The following is a 19714-nucleotide window of genomic DNA, read 5'->3' on the forward strand; positions in this document are numbered from 1 at the left end:
TTCATAATTTTGGTCAGTTTTACGATGATTATGAGAAAAAAAATTAAATCAACACTTTATGAATTTCATGCTATTCTTGATTCACCTTCAATGTTAAATCTTAGTTCATTGGTTCTGTAAGTTTATAGGTTCTGTCTGTCTGTATGGCGACGCCATTTGACCTTAAACTCATCCATATGCCTGATTTCGTTTATTAAAGTTAAGTTTTTGTAATTACGGTGTGTTATCTATCGGTCATTACGAGTAATAGGTCAACTTAATTTTGTGAATAGAAAAATCATGTCCTATAGGACAATTTTAACTTGTTCTAAACTTATTTCCAAAGTTCATTGGAAAAAAAATAGTTAACTTTTCGTGATGAAACCATCGTCTCTGTACTTTTAGGTAAAATACACACCGATCTGTACTACAGAAACACATGACATTGACAACAATTTCATTTTTCTTTTAATTTCAATGTCTTCATAATTATGTGATTTTTGTAGAAAAGCTCAGCTTTTGACCTACAAGAGAACATGAGATATGAGTGCCAATGAGATAACTTGCCATCCAAGTCACAATGTATAAAAAAAAATATAGGTCAAAGTATGGCCTTCAGCTACGATCCTTGGCTCACACTTAAAGCAACTATGAAGGGCAAACAAAAATACTAGAATAAAACAATAATAACATCAAAGCCAACGGTGTAATATACATGATCTATATTATAAAAACAAGAACCGCATGTATTTCTACACCTCCAAAAGTTGAAGAAATTGTGTATGCTTGTATTTTCACTAAAATCTAACCAAAACCAATTACAAAACATATATCAATTAAACTTTCTATTCAAGGATGACCTAATTGATAAAGATTTTGCGTTAATCAACGGTTTATCAGCATGTAATATACGAACGACGCATTTCGAGCGATTTATCTAACAGTTCTCATTAAATACTTGCATCTATTTGCATAATAGAAACTACATATTTCCCCAAATATAAAGACTCTCATTATAAAGTATTTGGAATAATAATTGGTCTCTGTGTAAAATACAATGAAGTGTAATTTGCTGTAATGAGTTTATTGAGCGATGGATTCTCATCGCTATGTTTAGTCACGTCCCGAGGAACTTCTTTTGAAACGAATTTACATGTCATTTCCCTTGCCAACTTCTCAGATCAGCTTATGCGAATTTCATTGCTATATATCTGAAGTGCTTTTGAACTCACTGGTGACATTGAAAGTGGATCTCGAAATGTTTAACCTCAGTGGAACAATTTTAGTAACTGCGAAGTTCAAATGTTATATTTCCATACGGAACACAGAGTTTGGAATAAAGAAAATCTGGAGAAACTTATGTCCTGAATACAAGTATCATTATATCTTCTTGTCTATCTGTTATTTTGTCTTGAATACAAGTATCATTATGTCTTCTTGTCTATCTGTTTTGAATTTTAAATCGTGTTGTCGTTAAACCGGAAATTGTCATAGCAATACGTATCTTTTTTGTTCATGTTAATCTGAGTTCTGAATACGAATTGCCGAGAAATCGCAATTTAAGGTGGTACCTAACACTACAGGGAGATAACTCTGTAAAATCAGCAGAACGTTTTAATGACGTTATGTTGTTAAGGGATTATAAAGCTTCTCAATGATCAAAATAAGTTTTTGTCAAACTGCTATATAACCAGTGTAATTTTTCTGATTAAACAGTTGGTTCAAATTATTTGAAATTTTCATATTTTTGTCAAAGGGTCAAAGTAAATACTTTGTCAAAATTTTAAGAAAATTAAACGAGCCAAATTAATTTTAGTTCAGGTGTTGGGTACCACCTTAAAACAAAAAAGGAATATTTTTCGCCGCTTTCTACATTCATTCTTTACTTATTTAAACCTATTTCAGAAAATTTTCATTTACTGCATGCATGTATATCTGAAAGATAAAGCTTCACATATTATTTTCGATATTAAAGTCCGAGATATCGTCCAAATTACATTTACTTTGTCTGAACTAAATGCTTTGTTCAACCTGCGTTATATAATCTTTGATAATTTAGTCTGCTCTTTAAACTTTTGGAAAAACGATTTAAATATAAAACTGTATGTTAATGCAATATATAAATGATTAAGTAAGATGAGTTATGTCACTAAGTCCTGACACATGAGAAGTTTCTAAAACGGGATGAAAAAGATAGCGGCGACTGCCATCATAATTTGATGATCTGCAAGGAAGAGATATCGGACCCTAATACTGATTAATGCTTTGTCAACAGATGCCTTCGTTACCCTAGCATTACAAATTTGTCTTCAAAAACACATTTTTGTTGATATATCGATAACATGAATAATCACACATCACCTAAAATTACATTTTGTTGAATCCCCTAATATCAAGTTTGCCCATAGACATTAAATCATGTGATTTATCAAGTGGACTGTGTTCTGAGTATTGTCTATAAGGCTGTATTTCTGACAGAAAGGCATTGTATCATTGAATTTCAATTGATGAATTAATGCAATAAGCAGGAACCCTGGCAGGAGAAACAAATAGCATCTCGCACACAGATTGATTCACTTAAGACATTGTTATACAATCCTTCCAGTATTTGATAGGAAAATAGAGAAAATTGTATATATTTAAATACGGTAATAGAATGGAAAACCTCAGTCTGGAAGCAAACATGTCATACAGTTAATGTAAAAACAAACATTTATTTTTGAACATTGTTTCATAACAACGTAGAATCTGAATCAAGGAAGGTGTTTTGAATGCAAATATAACTTTTTTTAATGTTATTTAAGTCTATAGTATGGCAGAAATTAAAAGAACAGAAACAATATACACCAGTATCTCAACCGAACCTGTTTGAATTTCTATGTAAACTAACTTATAATTGCATTCGATATGTTCAGTGCAAAAACTTATGCAAGCAATACTCATCGTCGAAAAACGACGACAAAAATGTAAAAGGTAAATGATACATGTATATATTATACATCAATGGATGTACGACTTGCGTTTAGAAATCAAATGAAAAACAGGGACGACATGAAAAACGATACCATATTATTACACTTCCCTTTTACATAACCATTAAGTATACACAGGTGGGAGGTGGAAGGACTGGTCGTACAAACCTGACAAAATGTTGACATGAAATAGAAATAAAAAGAAGTTTCAAACACAGTAGCAGCAGGCATAGGCAAACATACAGGAAGAATAGCAAACATTAACATTAAGAAATACAGTTGTACACAAACGTCAATGAAAAGGTGTATTAAGAATGCTCAAGCTTTCTGCATTTTTAGATTAAAATTTTGGGGAAAGGGTAAGCTAAATCTTGCCGCCTAAAAAGGATCCAATGTCATGAAGGCAATATTTTCGTTAGTGCCAAGTTCACCAAATATAGTTGGAGAGATATAGTTAGAGAGACCTACTACCACCAGATCTTAAGTATAAATTAAACATGTATATCCTTTCAGATACTTGGTGCAGGTGTTTTAGGACTAGGAATATGGATGCTGGTCAAAGATTACAGTACAAGGGAGATAGCTGCCATCGTAGATTCTCGTCTGTTCGAGTATGTGACGTATGCGTTAGTGGCAGGTGGTGGCACTGTGGCTATTCTTGCCTTCTGTGGTTGCTGTGGTACTATGAGACAGGATAAATATGTCCTTGGATTTGTGAGTACTTATCTGTCGATTTTATAAGACAAATGAAAGAAATGTAAAGTTTTAAAGAAACCAAGAGGAGTTCATTAACACTTTTATGACTATATAGCTTTATCATTTATCTTTATCATTTATATATATACAATTTTTTTTCTTTCTGTGACGTATTAAATTTATAATAAGATCCATTTTGTTACAACCTGTGATCAATTTTATTTGGCAATCGCCAATGGCAGTCAGCAGGGTTAAAGAACATCAGTTGTTCGACCTGTTAGTCAAATGCGTTTTGTTTAAATATACTTTTTCACTCTTTTGGTCTTTTGGAAAATGTTGTTTGTGCTGTTTTTAGACCCTTCTACAACGAAATTTGTTTGACATGCACACGTATAAAAATTGCGGTTTTTATCCAACGCAGTCATAGGTTTGAACGTAGTTTTCAATTTAGACTCGTATATATATATATATATATAGCTGATCTGTAACAATAACATCTTCATGCCTTATATAGCATGTACTGTAGTACGCCGCTAGATTAAAACTGACGTGGAAAGGTAACACATGCCCACCGAAAGCTCTTTTTTTGAGAGCCCAGGTGGTCGTGTGGTATAGCGGGACGGCTGCAGTGCAGGCGATATCACAGTAGCATGGGTTCGAATCCCGGCGAGGGAAGAACCAAAAATTTGCGAAAGCAAATTTACAGATCTAACATTGTTGGGTTGATGTTTAGACGAGTTGTATATATATATTATATTTATACAAGTATATGTTTATAAATAACATGGAAAAAAAGAAAATGATACATGGCCAGTAGACAGCAGTGTCAGTACTAATTGATAATAGATTAAATGCTTTTTGCATGGTTCTCAGCATTTTACTTTGTCCAGATTTCAGTTTTTTTCACAACACATTATCTATTTTCAGTATGGAACAGTTTTATTTATGGTGCTAGGTGTGCTTGTTGGAGGCAGTGTTATTGGTATTATTTTTAGAACAAAAGTAAGTTCAATTTTTAAGTAATTAGTGTTGTATATATACGAAAACTTTGTCACAATATATAGCTATAAAAAGATGTGGTAAGAGTGCAAATGAGACAGCTCTCTGTCAAAGTTATTATTTGTCAAAGTAAACCACAAGCTTATTTCAGATCGCGAGATCTTTCTTATACTGATTTATTCCTAAAACAAACAAACAAATAGGTCTTGCGAAAAAATATAAAAAGTTATAACTATTCATCTTTTGGTGTTAGAAAAATAGTCACACGAAACTCCCTCAAACATTATGTCATTAGTATATTTTATCTCAGTCCTTCGAAAGAAAGGATATATATGGTTATTTAATTGCTGTTTTGTATTTTATATTCTATTGCAGAATTTTGTTGTTGTTTTTTTCCAGCATGAAATAATTACAGCATGTAAACAAAACTGTAGCTTGTAAGCAAGGATGGTGATTTGTACTTTTTATTCGACTTTAAAAAAAAACACGATATAAACAACAAAGTAACCTCCCATACCACCTTAAGGCATCACTATACTTATCACTATATTTTGATTTTTTTTAGATAACCGAAGGAATGAAGAAAAGATTCGAGAACACTTTAGAATATAATTATAATATTGATATAATAAAAAATTCAGAAAACAGACTTTTAACAGACGCATGGGATGCAATGCAACGAACGGTAAGTTGGTTGTCACATTCAATTAATGAAATCAGAAAACATAGGTATTGTCGGTGAAGGCAACATGTGATAAACTACAGTACAAAGTACAATCATCAATGAGTGTTTACAAATCGGAAGTGGCAAAAAATGTATTTAAAACTGCACTTAACTGATAAGTGATATTTTATGAAATTTAATATTACTGTTAAAGTATCAAATTTCTGTGTCTTTTAAAAAAAAAAAGAGGGACGCAGATCTATGCCATTCATTCCATTAGACGTACTTTTTTAGTTCATTTTTTAAAAGAATTTATGCTCAGGAATTACTTTCCTGAATTTCTGTCATTTAAACGTTCGTTTTCAAAACAGGAGAGAACCAAAGATCGAAACTTTTGGGAACATGCAGATATAGACCTAAGCAACGAAAAAAAACCCAACTACTTAAGGTAAGGGACTTAACATACGAAATGTTTTGTTTTATTTTGTTTATGAGGCTCCTGACTTAAAAAAAAGCGGAATATATGTATATTGATATTTGATTTTATAATTCAAACTGTACTTGATGTTGATTTTTTATTGCAGCTAGAATGTTGTGGTCCGCATGGTAATATTACATCACGTTATTCCTGGGCATTTTACAAAGGAAGAACTGATTGGTACAGAAAACGGCCTAGTCAAAAAAGTAAGTTTATAACTCAATATGAATGGAAATTGAATATTGGTAAACGTTGTTTATAACAGCAACAATATAAAGATAAAAAGACATCTATTATTCCTAAATGCAGTTGAAGGTATTGAATTTGTAAACAAAAAAATAACAAGTTTTTTTCGTTGTTTTAACTTTCAAATTTGTTTTTGTGACCTTGTATAGCCACGTGACAGTCGAATGCGGAGAAGGCTCTACTTACCATTCCAGATCAGATCATCCCGGTTTTAACTTCCGGTTCCTGGTGTTTATTGTTCTCTTTGATGATATGTTGAGTTGCTTGTCCTTTCGTGTTTATTGTTTTTGTTTCTATGGCGTTTTCAATTGCTTTCCGACTTATGAGTTTTGAATATAAAAAAAGAAGATGTGGTATGATTGTCAATGAGACAACTCTCCACAAGAGACCAACATGACACAGAAATTAACAACCATAGGTCACCGTACGACCTTCAATAATGACCGAAGCACATACCGCATAGTCAGTTTGAATGTCTGCTTGTTATAATCTCCCACTTTACAGTTTTTGCATCAATCTTTGAAGCCTGTGCAATGTTCACTGCGGAAAGGGGGGTCTTTACTTAATCTGTCCGTAGTATTTATTATGATAAGTGTCTCACTATATCTCAAATATTTATAAAGAGATATATTTATAAAAATGAAGATGTGGTATGATTTCCAATGAGACAACTGTCCACAAGAGACCAAAATGACACAGACATAAACAACTATAGATCACCATAGGGCCTTCAACAATGAACAAAGCCCATACCGCATATATAGTCAGCTACAACAGGCCCTGATATGACAATGTTAAACAATTTAAACGAGAAAACTAACGGCCTTATTTATATAAAAAAATGAACAAAAAACAAAAATGTAACATATAAACTAACGACAACTGAATTACAGGCTCCTGACTTGGGATAGGCACAAACATAAATAATGTGGCGGGGGTCAAACATGTTAGCGGGATTCCTAACTTGTGACAGTGGTATAACAGTACAACATAAGAACGAACTATAAAAATCAGTTGAAAAAGGCTTAACTCATCAGATGGACAAAAATACAAGTGGACGTGGCCGGGTACTTGTACATCCCAACAACAAAAAGACACTAGGAACAGATCTGAGAGTACTCGCAGTTATCTGACAGCTAGTTCAAAGCCACTAACAACTAATATAAATAATCATGCATCTAAGACTTTTACAATTGTAATATAATATTCCTTAACACGTTTATAAATAATATATATATATATTTTTCTCTTTCAAGTGTTTCCTTTTGTACCAGAAAGTTGTTGTCATCCAGGGTGGCCTTCCCACGACTGTCAGGGTATAAATAGTGAATATGATGGTATTCCTGTCAAGGGACCAGACCCAAGTGTCCATGGTAATCCGGCATTATATACGAATGTAAGTTTATCACGGTATAATATGAACATGTTTTCGTATTGTTGAATGAAAGTTTTTAAATCGATTCGATATTAACTAATCACCATTTATATAAAATAGAATTAGTCAGTTGCAATGCAATTTGTAGAACATTAATAAGAAAAGAAAAAAGAATCAAAATCATTACTCAATATCAATACTAAAACATTTGATTATTTCAATGAGATAATAAAGTAAACATATCAAAAATATTAACATTTTGATTACTCAGGGACTTTTTATACTGTATAAGTTCCCTGGATTACTAAACATTCAGTGGTGACGTTTGCAAGAAACCCAAACACTAAAAAAATATATTAAAACTTAATTCATGTTATGAGATCTGGTTTAAATGCCAATGAGACAATTTACCACCAGAGTTCAAGTAAAGTTTATGTAAAGGCTATCATAGTTGTTTCATTTCCGGTAAGAACATGAAGAATAACAGTTATCTTCAACTGCTACTTTATTTGGCCTTTTTAACTTTTTGTATTCGAGAGTCACGGATGAGTATTTTGTAGGCGAAAATCGCGTCTGGCGTAAATACAATTTTACAATCTTATATCTTTGATGAGTTTGTTTACATCATTGATAAATTGATACATACATGCATGTTTTTACTTTTATAACTTTAGATACATACTGATTATCAAAGATGTTTTAATCAAAATTATAAATATTATTTTTCAGGGTTGCTTTGACAAAGCTATTCAATATTTAGATAAACATAGTCTTTAAATTCCGATAGTAGCAGGCGCAGTTCCGTTAAGAATAAAATAGCATGGATAAATGAACTGTTTCACAAATGATATCGGATATGTTCCTTACGTCGTAACTACAATCCCCTTCCCTTTCATTAATGTGACCTACCGAATTAGACTATTTACCGGGTTACACTAATGTCCTGACAATGTCCTGACAAAGTCCTGACAGACATGAAAATGCTAACAACTTTTTTATTATTTGAAGGATTTACTTGAAATTTGGAATCAAGCAAGATGAGAACTTATATTTAATAAATAAATTAAAAAAAAAATAAAAAAATATTTTTAAGAGTTAGAAAACTTGACCTGACCAATTTGACTTTGAAACTACTAATGTCCTGACCGATGTGAAACGGCTAAAAATGTTTTATTATTGACAGAATAGACTTCAAATTCGATACCAAGGAAGAATAATACATTTAATACAAAAATATAATAAAAAATAAGAAAAAAAAATATTTTTAGAGTTAGAAAGCTTGACCTGACCAACTACGTACTCCTGTGACTAATGTCCTGACCGATGAAAAATGCAAATAACTTTTTTGTTCTTTGAAGGTTTTACTTCAAATTTGATGTCAAGGAAGATTCTAACGTTGAATACAGAGATATAAGAAAAAATATTAAAAAAACTAATTTTAAGTGTTAGAAAACTTGACCTGACCAACGTCGACTCTGCACTGACTAATGTCCTGATCAATGTAGAAAATGTTAATAACTTTTTTGTTATTGAAAGAATTGACTTAATTATAGATCCTTACCAAGGAAAATTATAATATTCATAATAAAAGTTTATGAAATTATGTTATTTTTTTTTAAATGTTACAAAACTTGACCGGACCAACTTGATCTTTATATCATGATGAATGTCCTGACCGTTCAATAACTTTTTTGTTATTGAAAGGGATATAATTAAGTTTTATATCACTGAGAAAAGTTATATGTGATTAGAGATGCTGTAGATACTAAGTAAATGCACCTTTTGTACATTTAATATGAAAGGATTATAGAGATGTAAAGAATGCAATTAAGTCCAAAGACAGTGACATGAATAATCAACATTTATTCACACATACATTAATTAAAATTAACACAAATTGGAGTGTTTACTTAACTATATTTTTCTTATTTATTTCACTCATAATTTTTTGTTTAGTTAAAGAGGGATTAAACATGTCAAATAACATAAACATGATAAATATCTTATCTAAATAAGGACAGGAAATGGGCTTCTTTTGATGTCAATATATTGTTTTTACAAGCATTCAAAGTAGAATTATGTTAGAATCACACAGAAATATAATTTTATTATGTTACTGTCTTTTGCCTTTCTTATACACATATATTACGAATAACAAAAAGTGCATCCAAGTTCTTTCTTTACTATGTTTAAATTAAAAAAAATCTATATAATATAAAGAATTAAGTATATTCTGTCTTAAGAGAGAGAGAAAAAAGCCCAGTTATATAATATTTGTCTTTTCTTCATCATTCAGGACATTGGTGAGGTCAAGTTTAAAACATTTTTTTTTACATGCTTATACCAGAGACATATGTGTATATATGTCTCTGCTTATACCAAGTGTTGTAATCTTCCCTGCTACCTAACTTGGTAATATCCCAATAAATAACAAAAAGGTTATTGATATCTATATAACGGTCAGGACATTCATCATGACAAATATCAAGTTGGTCAGATCAAGTTTTCTAACGTTTCAAAAAATAAAACAAAATAAAAAAATTCAGCGGGTTTTTTTCTCTCATAAATTCCTATATTTACTGCTATCATCTTCCTTGGTAAGGAACTTGAGTCATTTTTTTTTAATAATAATAAGTTTTCTGCATTGGTCAGGACATCAGTCAGAGCAGAGTCGACGTTGGTCAGGTCAAGTTTTTTAACTCTTTAAATTAATTTTTTTAATCTTTTTTTTGCATCAATATATTTAGTATTATAATCTACCTTGACATTAAATTTGAAATCCATACATTAAAGAATAAAAAAGTTTTCGGCATTTTCTACGGTTTCTTTTCTACATTGGTCAGGACATTAGTCAGTGCAGAGTCGACGTTGGTCAGGTCAAGTTTTCTAACACTTAAAATTAGTTTTTTTAATATTTTTTCTTATATCTCTGTATTCAATGCTAGGATCTTCCTTGACATTAAATTTGAAGTCGAACCTTCAAAGAACAAAAAAAGTAATTTGCATTTTACATCGGTCAGGACATTAGTCACGGGAGTACGTAGTTGGTCAGGTCAAGCTTTCTAACTCTTGAAAATATTTTTTTTCTTATTTTTTCTTATATTTTTGTATTAAATGTATCAATCTTCCTTGGTATCGAATTTGAAGTCTATCCTGTCAATAATAAAACATTTTTTAGCCGTTTCACATCGGTCAGGACATTAGTAGTTTCAAAGTCAAGTTGGTCAGGTCAAGTTTTCTAACTCTTAAAATTTTTTTTTTATTTTTTTTTTTATTTATTTATTAAATATAAGTTCTCATCTTGCTTGATTCCAAATTTCAAGTAAATCCTTCAAATAATAAAAAAGTTTTTAGCATTTTCATTTCTGTCAGGACTTTGTCAGGACATTGTCAGGACATTGTCAGGACATTAGTGTAACCCCTATTTACCTGATTTTTTATCACATAAGCAACACGACGGGTGCCTCATGTGGAGCAGGATCTGCCTACCCTTCCGGAGCACATGAGATCGCCCCTAGTTTTTGGTGTTGTTTGTGTTGTTTATTCTTTAGTTTTCTATGTTGTGTCATGTGTACTATTGTTTGTCTGTTTGTCTTTTTCATTTTTAGCCATGGCGTTGTCAGTTTGTTTTAGATTTATGAGTTTGACTGTCCCTTTGGTATCTTTCGTCCCTCTTTTGATACATACATGCATGTTTTTACTTACACCATTTCATAAAACTTTAGATACATACTGATTATCAAATAATCTTTAATCAAAACTGTTTAATATTATATTTCAGGGTTGCTATGACAAAGCTATTCAATATTTAGAAAAACATAGTCTTTACATTGCGATAGTAGCAGGCGCAGTTCCAGTATTTCTGGTAGGTGTAAACGAATTAATTCCTACAATATATCATTCTATATAACAAGAAAGAAAATTGAGAATGGAAATGGGAAATGTGTCAAAGAGACAACAACCCGAACAAAGAACAAACAACAGCCGAAGATCACTAACTGGTCTTTCATACAGCGAGAAGCAAAATGCTGACGAGTTGGTTTTTTTTTGTTATTTTTTTTTTTTTTTTTTTTTTGTATTTTTTGGGTTTTTTTTTGTTCTTTGTTCTATTCTGCTTTGTTTTGTCCCCCCCCCCCTTTGTTTATTATAACACAGATAACAGTATACTTCAAACAACAACAATAATAGTATTTGTAAAAGTTGTGGTTTTTTTTCATATGGTTATCAATATGAAAATAAGATATGTGTTAGGATATAGCGTGATTTTAAGCCAAAATAAATTCACAAAAAGCTGAACTCAGAGAGAAAATAAAACCGGAAACCTTAATAAAGATATAATGAAAAGCTCAAACACATCAGACGAATAACAACTATCATATTTCTGACTTGGTACAGACATTTTCTTATGTAGAAAGTGGTGAATTAAACATTGTTTTATAGCTAGCTTAACCTCTCGCTTGTATAACAGTCGTATAAAACAACGATGTATGAACAAAACAAACAAACAGGCATAATAGGCAAAAATGTAAAAAAAAATGGATACAGCAGTCAACATTGTGTTATAATCTTAATCACTATAAAACAATCAAATATGTAACAAAGAAGCACAAAAAGGCATATGCATGCCAAAGAATGTTAGCAAATATGAAAGACAAGGATAAAAGAATTAATCAAAGCACAAGAACACAATGACGGGATGAATAAGTACAGAGTCATGTTATATGTAACAAAGAAGCACAAACATGCATAAAGATGAAGTACATTAGCAAACTGAAATACAAGAATACAATTTGTACCATAGAACAATAACAATAGGAATTGCTAACAATGTTCATAATTGTTCTTTCATACTCCTCTTGTTCCTTGATTTTCAAAGCAGTATGTTCGATAAGGTCCTAAAATGGCCCCCTTTTTTAGCTTAAATTTCAAATTCGTATTTATTGACCAATATCACGATAAATTATAGATAATACATTGACTACATAGGATATAAGCCATTTTGTTGAAATATTTACGTTTCTGCGTTTCATTATGATGTCACAAGTTGTACTCTTATTGATTTTTGTCGAAAAAAACAATAAAAATGGGTAAATTTCCATAGATTTTTGGACAGGAAACAAAGAGCGCATACGTCGATAATAAAGATCTTTTAAAATAATGTTTGTGAAGACATTTCGCATGTCTTATTTGAATATTAAGCTTGTCGACGCCTGCGCTTTATGTTTCCTTGTCCTTTATTTGGTTGAAATCCAGCTGATTTTGTCAAATATCAGCAAAATCCCCTATCTTGAACTTTTTGGGATGTAAAAATCAATGTGTTAGAATTAAACTTTGACAAAAACAGTTCTGTTTAACTTTCTCACATGTTTTTAAGGCAACTTAAAATGATTATTGTCTTCTAACTATGAACTTTATAATTGGGGCCAAATATGGCCCTTAACGAACTTACTCCTTTAAATCATCATTCCTACATGACATAATAAAAAAGTACTGAGATACATTGGTATAAATTTTATTTTTGTTCTTATATAAATAAAACAATGAATTCTATATAAATGATATATACATTTTTATAAATTGCTCTTTTTTCTATTGCAGATAGCTGGTATTGTTATATCGTTTTATCTTTGTGCCAATGTAAATCCGGACGATGAGGATGACGACGATGACGACGATGGACAAGAGGCGGAAGTATGAAGTTATACTCATGAATAAACAACTTCCGTCCGATTTCTTAAAATCCTTCTCAAAGTGCCATATATGGAGATGCATATGATAGACACGTGAGACAAAATACCAAAGACGACGTTTCCGGTCGAAGCTACTCTATTGAACTGTTAAGTCGAGGCTAGAAATTGTTGGAATAACCCATACCACGTGACAATCGAAGACATTGAGCCCTTTCACTGTATTGTTGCATTTCAATAGGGATATGCCTCAATAAATATGTTTTAACGCGTTTCACGTTTGGCGCGAATTTGCACCCACATTTAATATAGGGCATACAAAAATGCTTGATGACCACGTCACAGCGCTTTATCCGTTTATTTAGTCCCATCTCTTTGCAGAATATTTTTGCATTACTGCTAATATACACTGTGAAGAATTGTTTATTCAAAACAGATGAAATCTGTAAATTGTAATTATCCTGTATTTTCCCTTTTCTTTTAACTCAATGTGACAGGTAGAGCAAGTGCAGGCCGTTTTTTTTCATTTGAAAGAAAACGTCTCAGCATCAATTAGTATAATATAAAACATGTAAATTGATAAAGTATATTACAATGTGTTATCGTTTATTAGTTATCAATATATTTCTTTCAAAATTGTCAGTATATTTTAAATTGCTTGTTCCTTTATATGAAGTTACTATATCAGCAAAATTGCCATTTTAGTCAAGTAATGTATTGCTTTGCTTTTATGATATGGATATATACATGGTACCTCATGAAAGGTTGTTATTGTACATGTATTTGTGCAATGTATAGTTGGAAAGTGTGAAAAGAATTTCGATATAACTTCAGTAAATAGTTTGCTTGTAGAATGCATGATTTATGAGTTATAGATATTTTTAGCAAATACCCAAAAACAATTCTTGCTTTCTCAATGTAGTTCGAAGATTTATATATGAACACTCTGAGTAACAAGTTATGCAGTTATTGAAGAAGCAAACACATTATTATGCCAAATTTTCATATGTAAATAATTTCATTTATATAAATATCACCAAAAAACAGTTAGTTAGATGAATCAAAACTTTTGCCCTATTAATTTTATAGAAGCGTTTTGAATTCCACAATGTTTGGAAAAGGCTTTACTTTTTTTTTTAACTATATGAAATCCTTTTTAACTAATAAATTAATCCTTGTATACTTAAATATTTAAGAGTGTACTATTCATTATTATTTCTATCTAATTTTAATATTAATCATCATTTTTCATTGCATTATTTTAGTAAGAAATTCATTTTTAAATTGAGTTGTTGATATTTGCGAGTCAAATACAAATATAACTGTATATTTTCCTTTGTTGTTATAGAAATTGATCATGTAAGAAGTGAATATTATTGTTTTGAAGTGAAATATTGCAAAGCAGCATTTTTATTACAATTCTGTGCAATAAAAGGAGTGATTGAATGAATGGTAGAATGTATTGAATGATTGATGTTTAAAAGCGATTTGTAATTCCTATGGTGATTTGTCATGTTATGGTGTATCTCACATTATGTTTTACTGCATGTAATTTTAAATCAATGTGCAATGTTTATATCTGATGGGACCAATTGTCATTTTAACACATTTTAACATTATGTTACAAGATTTTGGTTTTAAATGTTTTATCACATCATCAACATTTTATGTAGAAACTGGTTCCTATTGATTGTTTTGTTATACTGTAATACAGTATTTTTTTTTATTATTTTACTATTATGTGTTTTTGTAAATAATTCTACAAGAAATATTAAATATTTTGTATTACATGGGTTATATTACAAGCGATACCAACTAAGAGTTTTCAGTTGATAAAGTATGCGGTTTATATAAAAGAGGGGCGAAAGATACCAGAGAGACATTCAAACTTAAAGCTCGGACACACCATGGCTAAAAAAAAGACAAACAGACTAATACCTTTGGTTTTCCCGTTCGAATGGTTTTACACTAGTAATTTTGGGGCCCTTTGTAGCTTGTTGTTCGGTGTGAGCCAAGGCTCCGTGTTGAAGGCCGTACATTGACCTATAATGATTTACTTTTAAAAGATTTTTTTTGGATGGAGAGTTGACTCATTGGCACTCACACCACATCTTCCTATATATAATAATTATATATAAAGGTTTTGCTTAAATTTCAATATTTGCCTTATGGAAAAACAGTAAAAACAGTCAAAGTTACAAGACTTAGAATTTGGTATTCCAGGACATTTTAAATAAAAACAAAAATGCTACGACTACTTGTCCGGTAATGCGTTCAAGCACAAAACATACTCCAGCACTTGTGATTACATGACATTATTTGCTATGCAATATGCGCACGTTTCGCACGTGTAATTTTGTCCGGATTTCTGAACTTGCCCCAATTTATATTTATCTTTGAATTCGTTAAATTTGTTAAGACTTTTATTGGTCTACATAAGATTATCAGTGGTGCTCGAATCAAAACAGTCGGAAGGGTTGATAAAATAACGTTGTGAGGTTATACCACTCTGGTTTTGCGTGGTGTTTCTCAAACCTTAGTAATTCGAATCAACATTTCATAAAAAGTAAATTTAGATAAAAATAATGTAACAATATAAATTCGAATGTAACTGGCAAACATTACCAAGTTAAATAGCGGATGAAAAAAAGCATTCCAATGTCAGTTTATTCTTACAGAAAAAAAGTAATAATAAAACGACAGCAGAGGGTTGCATATTTTTTGCAAATTAAGGCTGGAAAAGTTTACCGAGGTTAAAATCTAAAAAATCTGTTAAGAAGACAAATCAAGGCCACAAACAAAAACCGAGTGAGTTGCAAGGATTCCAACAAGGAGCGAGACCAAGTGTGTAGACAGGGTAAACGTCTCCTGATATGTATGCTTCTTCTGCAATACAAATCCACACTCAGTCAAAATGTCACAATCGGTAAAGTTATTTTGTAGACGAAACGCGCGTCTGGCGTATACATAAAATTTAGTCCTGGTATCTATGATGAGTTTATTTACAACCACTGGGTCGATGCCACTGCTAGTGGAGATTTATTTCCCTGGGGGTATCACAAGCCCATTAGTCAGCGTTTGTGCTGACAAGAATTATCATTGATATGGTTATATTTATCAATTAACTGTTTACAAAATTTTGAATCTTTTGAAATACTAAGGCTTTTCTACCTCAGGCATATATTACCTTAGCTGTATTTGGAAACACTTAGGAATTTGGGATCTCAATGCTCTTCAATTTCGTACCTTATTTGGCTTTTTTAACTGTTTTGGATTCGAGCGTCACTGATGAGTCTTTTGTAGACGAAACGCGCGTCTGGCATATATATAAAATTTAGTCCTGGTATCTATGATGATTTTATTTACAAATAAAACTACTATTCTGGTGTATTAAGATCGAAGAGGGGGAAAGGATATCCTTGTGAATTAATAAGCATGTTTTTTTTGTATCGGTCAACCATTTTGTAATAGTGGTTGTTAACTTTTGAACTGTCTATTTTGTCTTATTACTCTGTTGGGACAATGTTTGTGTAAGGAGCATGCACCTGTTAAAAAAATCAATAAAGTGTGAACATGCACGAATGTAACGTTTCAAATAAGATGGAATAGAATGTATGTTACTGATAAGATATGGGAAGTTGACAATTTGAAAGTTGTATCATCACGTTAGTCAGAGATCCCAAGTTGAAATCGTCCATCTGTATCAATATCGAGAAAAATATCAAGATATTAGATAGACCTTTTATGTGATTATCATCGATGATGACAGACCTTTGTACTTTATCTACTTGATTATCTTTTGAGTTTATCATATGATTAGAGACTTTCCATTTTGAATTTTCTAGGCGTTCGGTATTTTTGTGAGTGAATTGTTTTTACTTCAGATTTTAGAATTTTCTAAGAATACACATCTGTGCAAGTCCGACCAGTCAAAGAGGTTTTATTTTATCAGCAACACTGAATTTTGGCGTTGATTGCTATTCAAATAGAAAATAGAATTAAGAATGAACTTTCGTTGAAAGAGAGATTTAAAATATAAATTCCATATGGTCTGTAAGGATATGCATGTAATTAGAACTGCTCTTAACCTGTTGGAAACTAAATAACAGAAAGTGGGCGAAATTTAATGCAAGACTTTAGCAGCAGATGTCATTACAACCTGAGCGTACAAAAAACCGAACTCTAAGGAAAATGGAACACAGAAAGTGACTAAGTCCCATTACAAAACCAAACCCATGGAACAAATGGAAAGCAATTGCTATATGCAGGAATTGATACATGTATTTGCTTATATAGCAAATTCTTGATTAAACCTGGTTTAATACCTAGCTAAACCTCTCTGTTATATGACAACCGCAAAAAAAAAATCCATTACATAGAAAATGGTTTTAGTCAAAATTTTAGATAGTACTTGAAGCACAAGGTTTGTCGGATGTTGCGATTACAATTAAAAAATGGACGAAAGATACCAAAGGGACAGTCAAACTCATAAATCTAAAACAAACTGACAACGCCATGGCTAAAAATTAAAAAAGACAAACAGAAAAACAATAGTACTAATGACAAAACATAGAAAACTAAAAAATAAACAACACGAACCCCACCAAAAACTAGGGGTGATCTCAGGTGCTCCGGAAGGGTAAGCAGATCCTGCTCCACATGTGTCACCCGTCGTGTTGCTTTTGTGATTACAAATCCGGTAAATAGTCTCATTCGGTAGGTCCCATTCATGAAAGGGAAAGGGATTGTTGTTACGACGTAAGGAACATATCCGATATCATTTGTGAAACGGCTATTCCATAACGGTCAACCAACTCGTGATGGCGTCCGTAAAATTTACGAACAAGATAAATGTTAAATGGATGTCGACAAAATGGCTGAGTTAGAAAACTCATGAAAGTTGAGTTGAACGGCTATCTTGGTCGCAAAAATACTGAACAGTCTGTATCGGTTAGAATTATATAAAAGAATAAAATGATGTGGTATGTTTGCTAGTAAGACAACTACCCACCACAAAGCATGAAGTATTTGTAAGAACTGATTGCAAGGAAGTTGGTCTCGTGTACACAAAAAACAACTAAAACAATGGCAGCCCAGAATCTGTTTCAAAATAAATTTTAAATTTTTAAAGTGTAGAGCAGTTTTTAGTTCATACATGTTATTGTATCTAATTCTATAGAGACACTTATATTTACATGTACTAGTTTTTATCATATCGACCTGATTTATAAAGATTCTTTTTAACCTGTCCTCTACAATGTCTAATAGAAATGATATTAGCAAATTATTTGGATCTTTCGATAGGAGAAAAAAAATGGTTAATATGGGAAAAAAAGATTTAAAATTATTTGGTTTTTATATGCCCTTTCTTCATATTTGAACCGATAAAAATAACTATGTGCAGCTAAAAACCGCTGTCAGAATTCAAAATCAGCGTTATAATTTTCGAAAAGTTAAATTGTATAGAAATCAATGGCATGCATATATTTATGTTTCAAAATTTGATAATTATTTTTAAAATGTGTTTAAGATAAAAAAAAAAAAAAAAAAAAGAAAAAAAAAGAATAAAGAAAAGAAAAGAAAAAAGAATAAGAAATAGTAAATATCGAAATTTTATCACACAAAAGTAATAAATGTGAATTCAAATTTAGTGGAACATGCAACCATCATGATTTTAATTAAATTTCTTAGTTATATTAATAAAGGCAACAATAATATACCACTGTTCAATAGTCACAAATCGTTCAAGCGAAAACAAACCCTGTTGACAACCAATACCGAAGGAAACAACTATAGTGGGAACATGTTTAACCCCGCCACATTATGTATGTATGTGCCTGTCCCAAGTCAGGAGCCTGTAATTCAGTGGTTGTCGTTTGTTTATGTGTTACATATTTGTTTTTTGTTCATTTCTTTTTATACATAAATAAGACCGTTAGTTTTTTTCGTTTAAATTGTTTTACATTGTCATTTCGGGGCCTTTTATAGCTGATAATGTGGTATGGGCTTTGCTCATTGTTAAAGGCCGTATGTTGACCTATAGTTGTTAATTTCTGTGTCATTTTGGTTTCTTGTGAACAGTTGTCTCTTTGGCAATTATACAAAATCTACTTTTTTTTAAGTACACATTTTTTTCTGTTCGGATTTAGGATTTAAGCAGCAATGTTGACCCTAAATTACTTCTACTTGAAAGTTTTGACAGATGTTTTATTAAGGACAAGTGTCTTGCAAGTGTTAGACCAAGTATTAGTTTTTCTTATCCAAATACAAGAAAATGTCAATAGATTTATCCATAAATAATCCGGCCTGCTGCTTCATTTTTAAAAATTGCAAAGGATTCGAAGAGAACAGAAAAAGGTCATAGTAAAAAGACTCTGTTTAGATAATTATTATCTTTTTTTATAATTTTTTTAACAGATTTTACACTTTCTTCTTCTATTCATTTAAGAAATAAATATTGATGTGTCACTGATCTTTTAAAACAAGAATTAAGAGTGCTCAATAACGGTGTATTGGATTGGCCTTCCATTTGTTTTATTCGAGTTCCTCTGAGTCTTATGATGTAGAAGAAAAGTGCGTATGACGTATCAAAGTTCAAGCCTGGTATTTTTGGTGAAT

General features: G+C 31.3%; 2 protein-coding genes across 5 annotated transcripts in view; one reads left to right on the top strand and one right to left on the bottom strand.

Moving 5' to 3' along the window:
• Positions 1-14884, top strand: part of LOC134715631 (tetraspanin-18-like) — a 41160-nt gene extending 26276 nt beyond the window's left edge. For all 4 annotated transcript variants that reach the window (XM_063577961.1, XM_063577952.1, XM_063577944.1 and 1 more), the window contains exons 3-9: positions 3465-3665; positions 4575-4649; positions 5212-5331; positions 5895-5994; positions 7291-7430; positions 11191-11274; positions 13008-14884. In XM_063577961.1, coding sequence (XP_063434031.1) covers positions 3465-3665; positions 4575-4649; positions 5212-5331; positions 5895-5994; positions 7291-7430; positions 11191-11274; positions 13008-13106 — 819 coding nt within the window. In that variant the 3' untranslated portion in view covers positions 13107-14884. The remainder of the gene's footprint in view (positions 1-3464; positions 3666-4574; positions 4650-5211; positions 5332-5894; positions 5995-7290; positions 7431-11190; positions 11275-13007) is intronic.
• LOC134715605 (VWFA and cache domain-containing protein 1-like) overlaps positions 1-19714 on the bottom strand; it is a 157500-nt gene that overhangs the window by 65695 nt on the left and 72091 nt on the right. The window lies entirely within an intron of this gene.

The sequence above is a fragment of the Mytilus trossulus genome, chromosome 1, assembly GCF_036588685.1.
Source record: "Mytilus trossulus isolate FHL-02 chromosome 1, PNRI_Mtr1.1.1.hap1, whole genome shotgun sequence".
NCBI lineage: Eukaryota > Metazoa > Mollusca > Bivalvia > Mytilida > Mytilidae > Mytilus > Mytilus trossulus.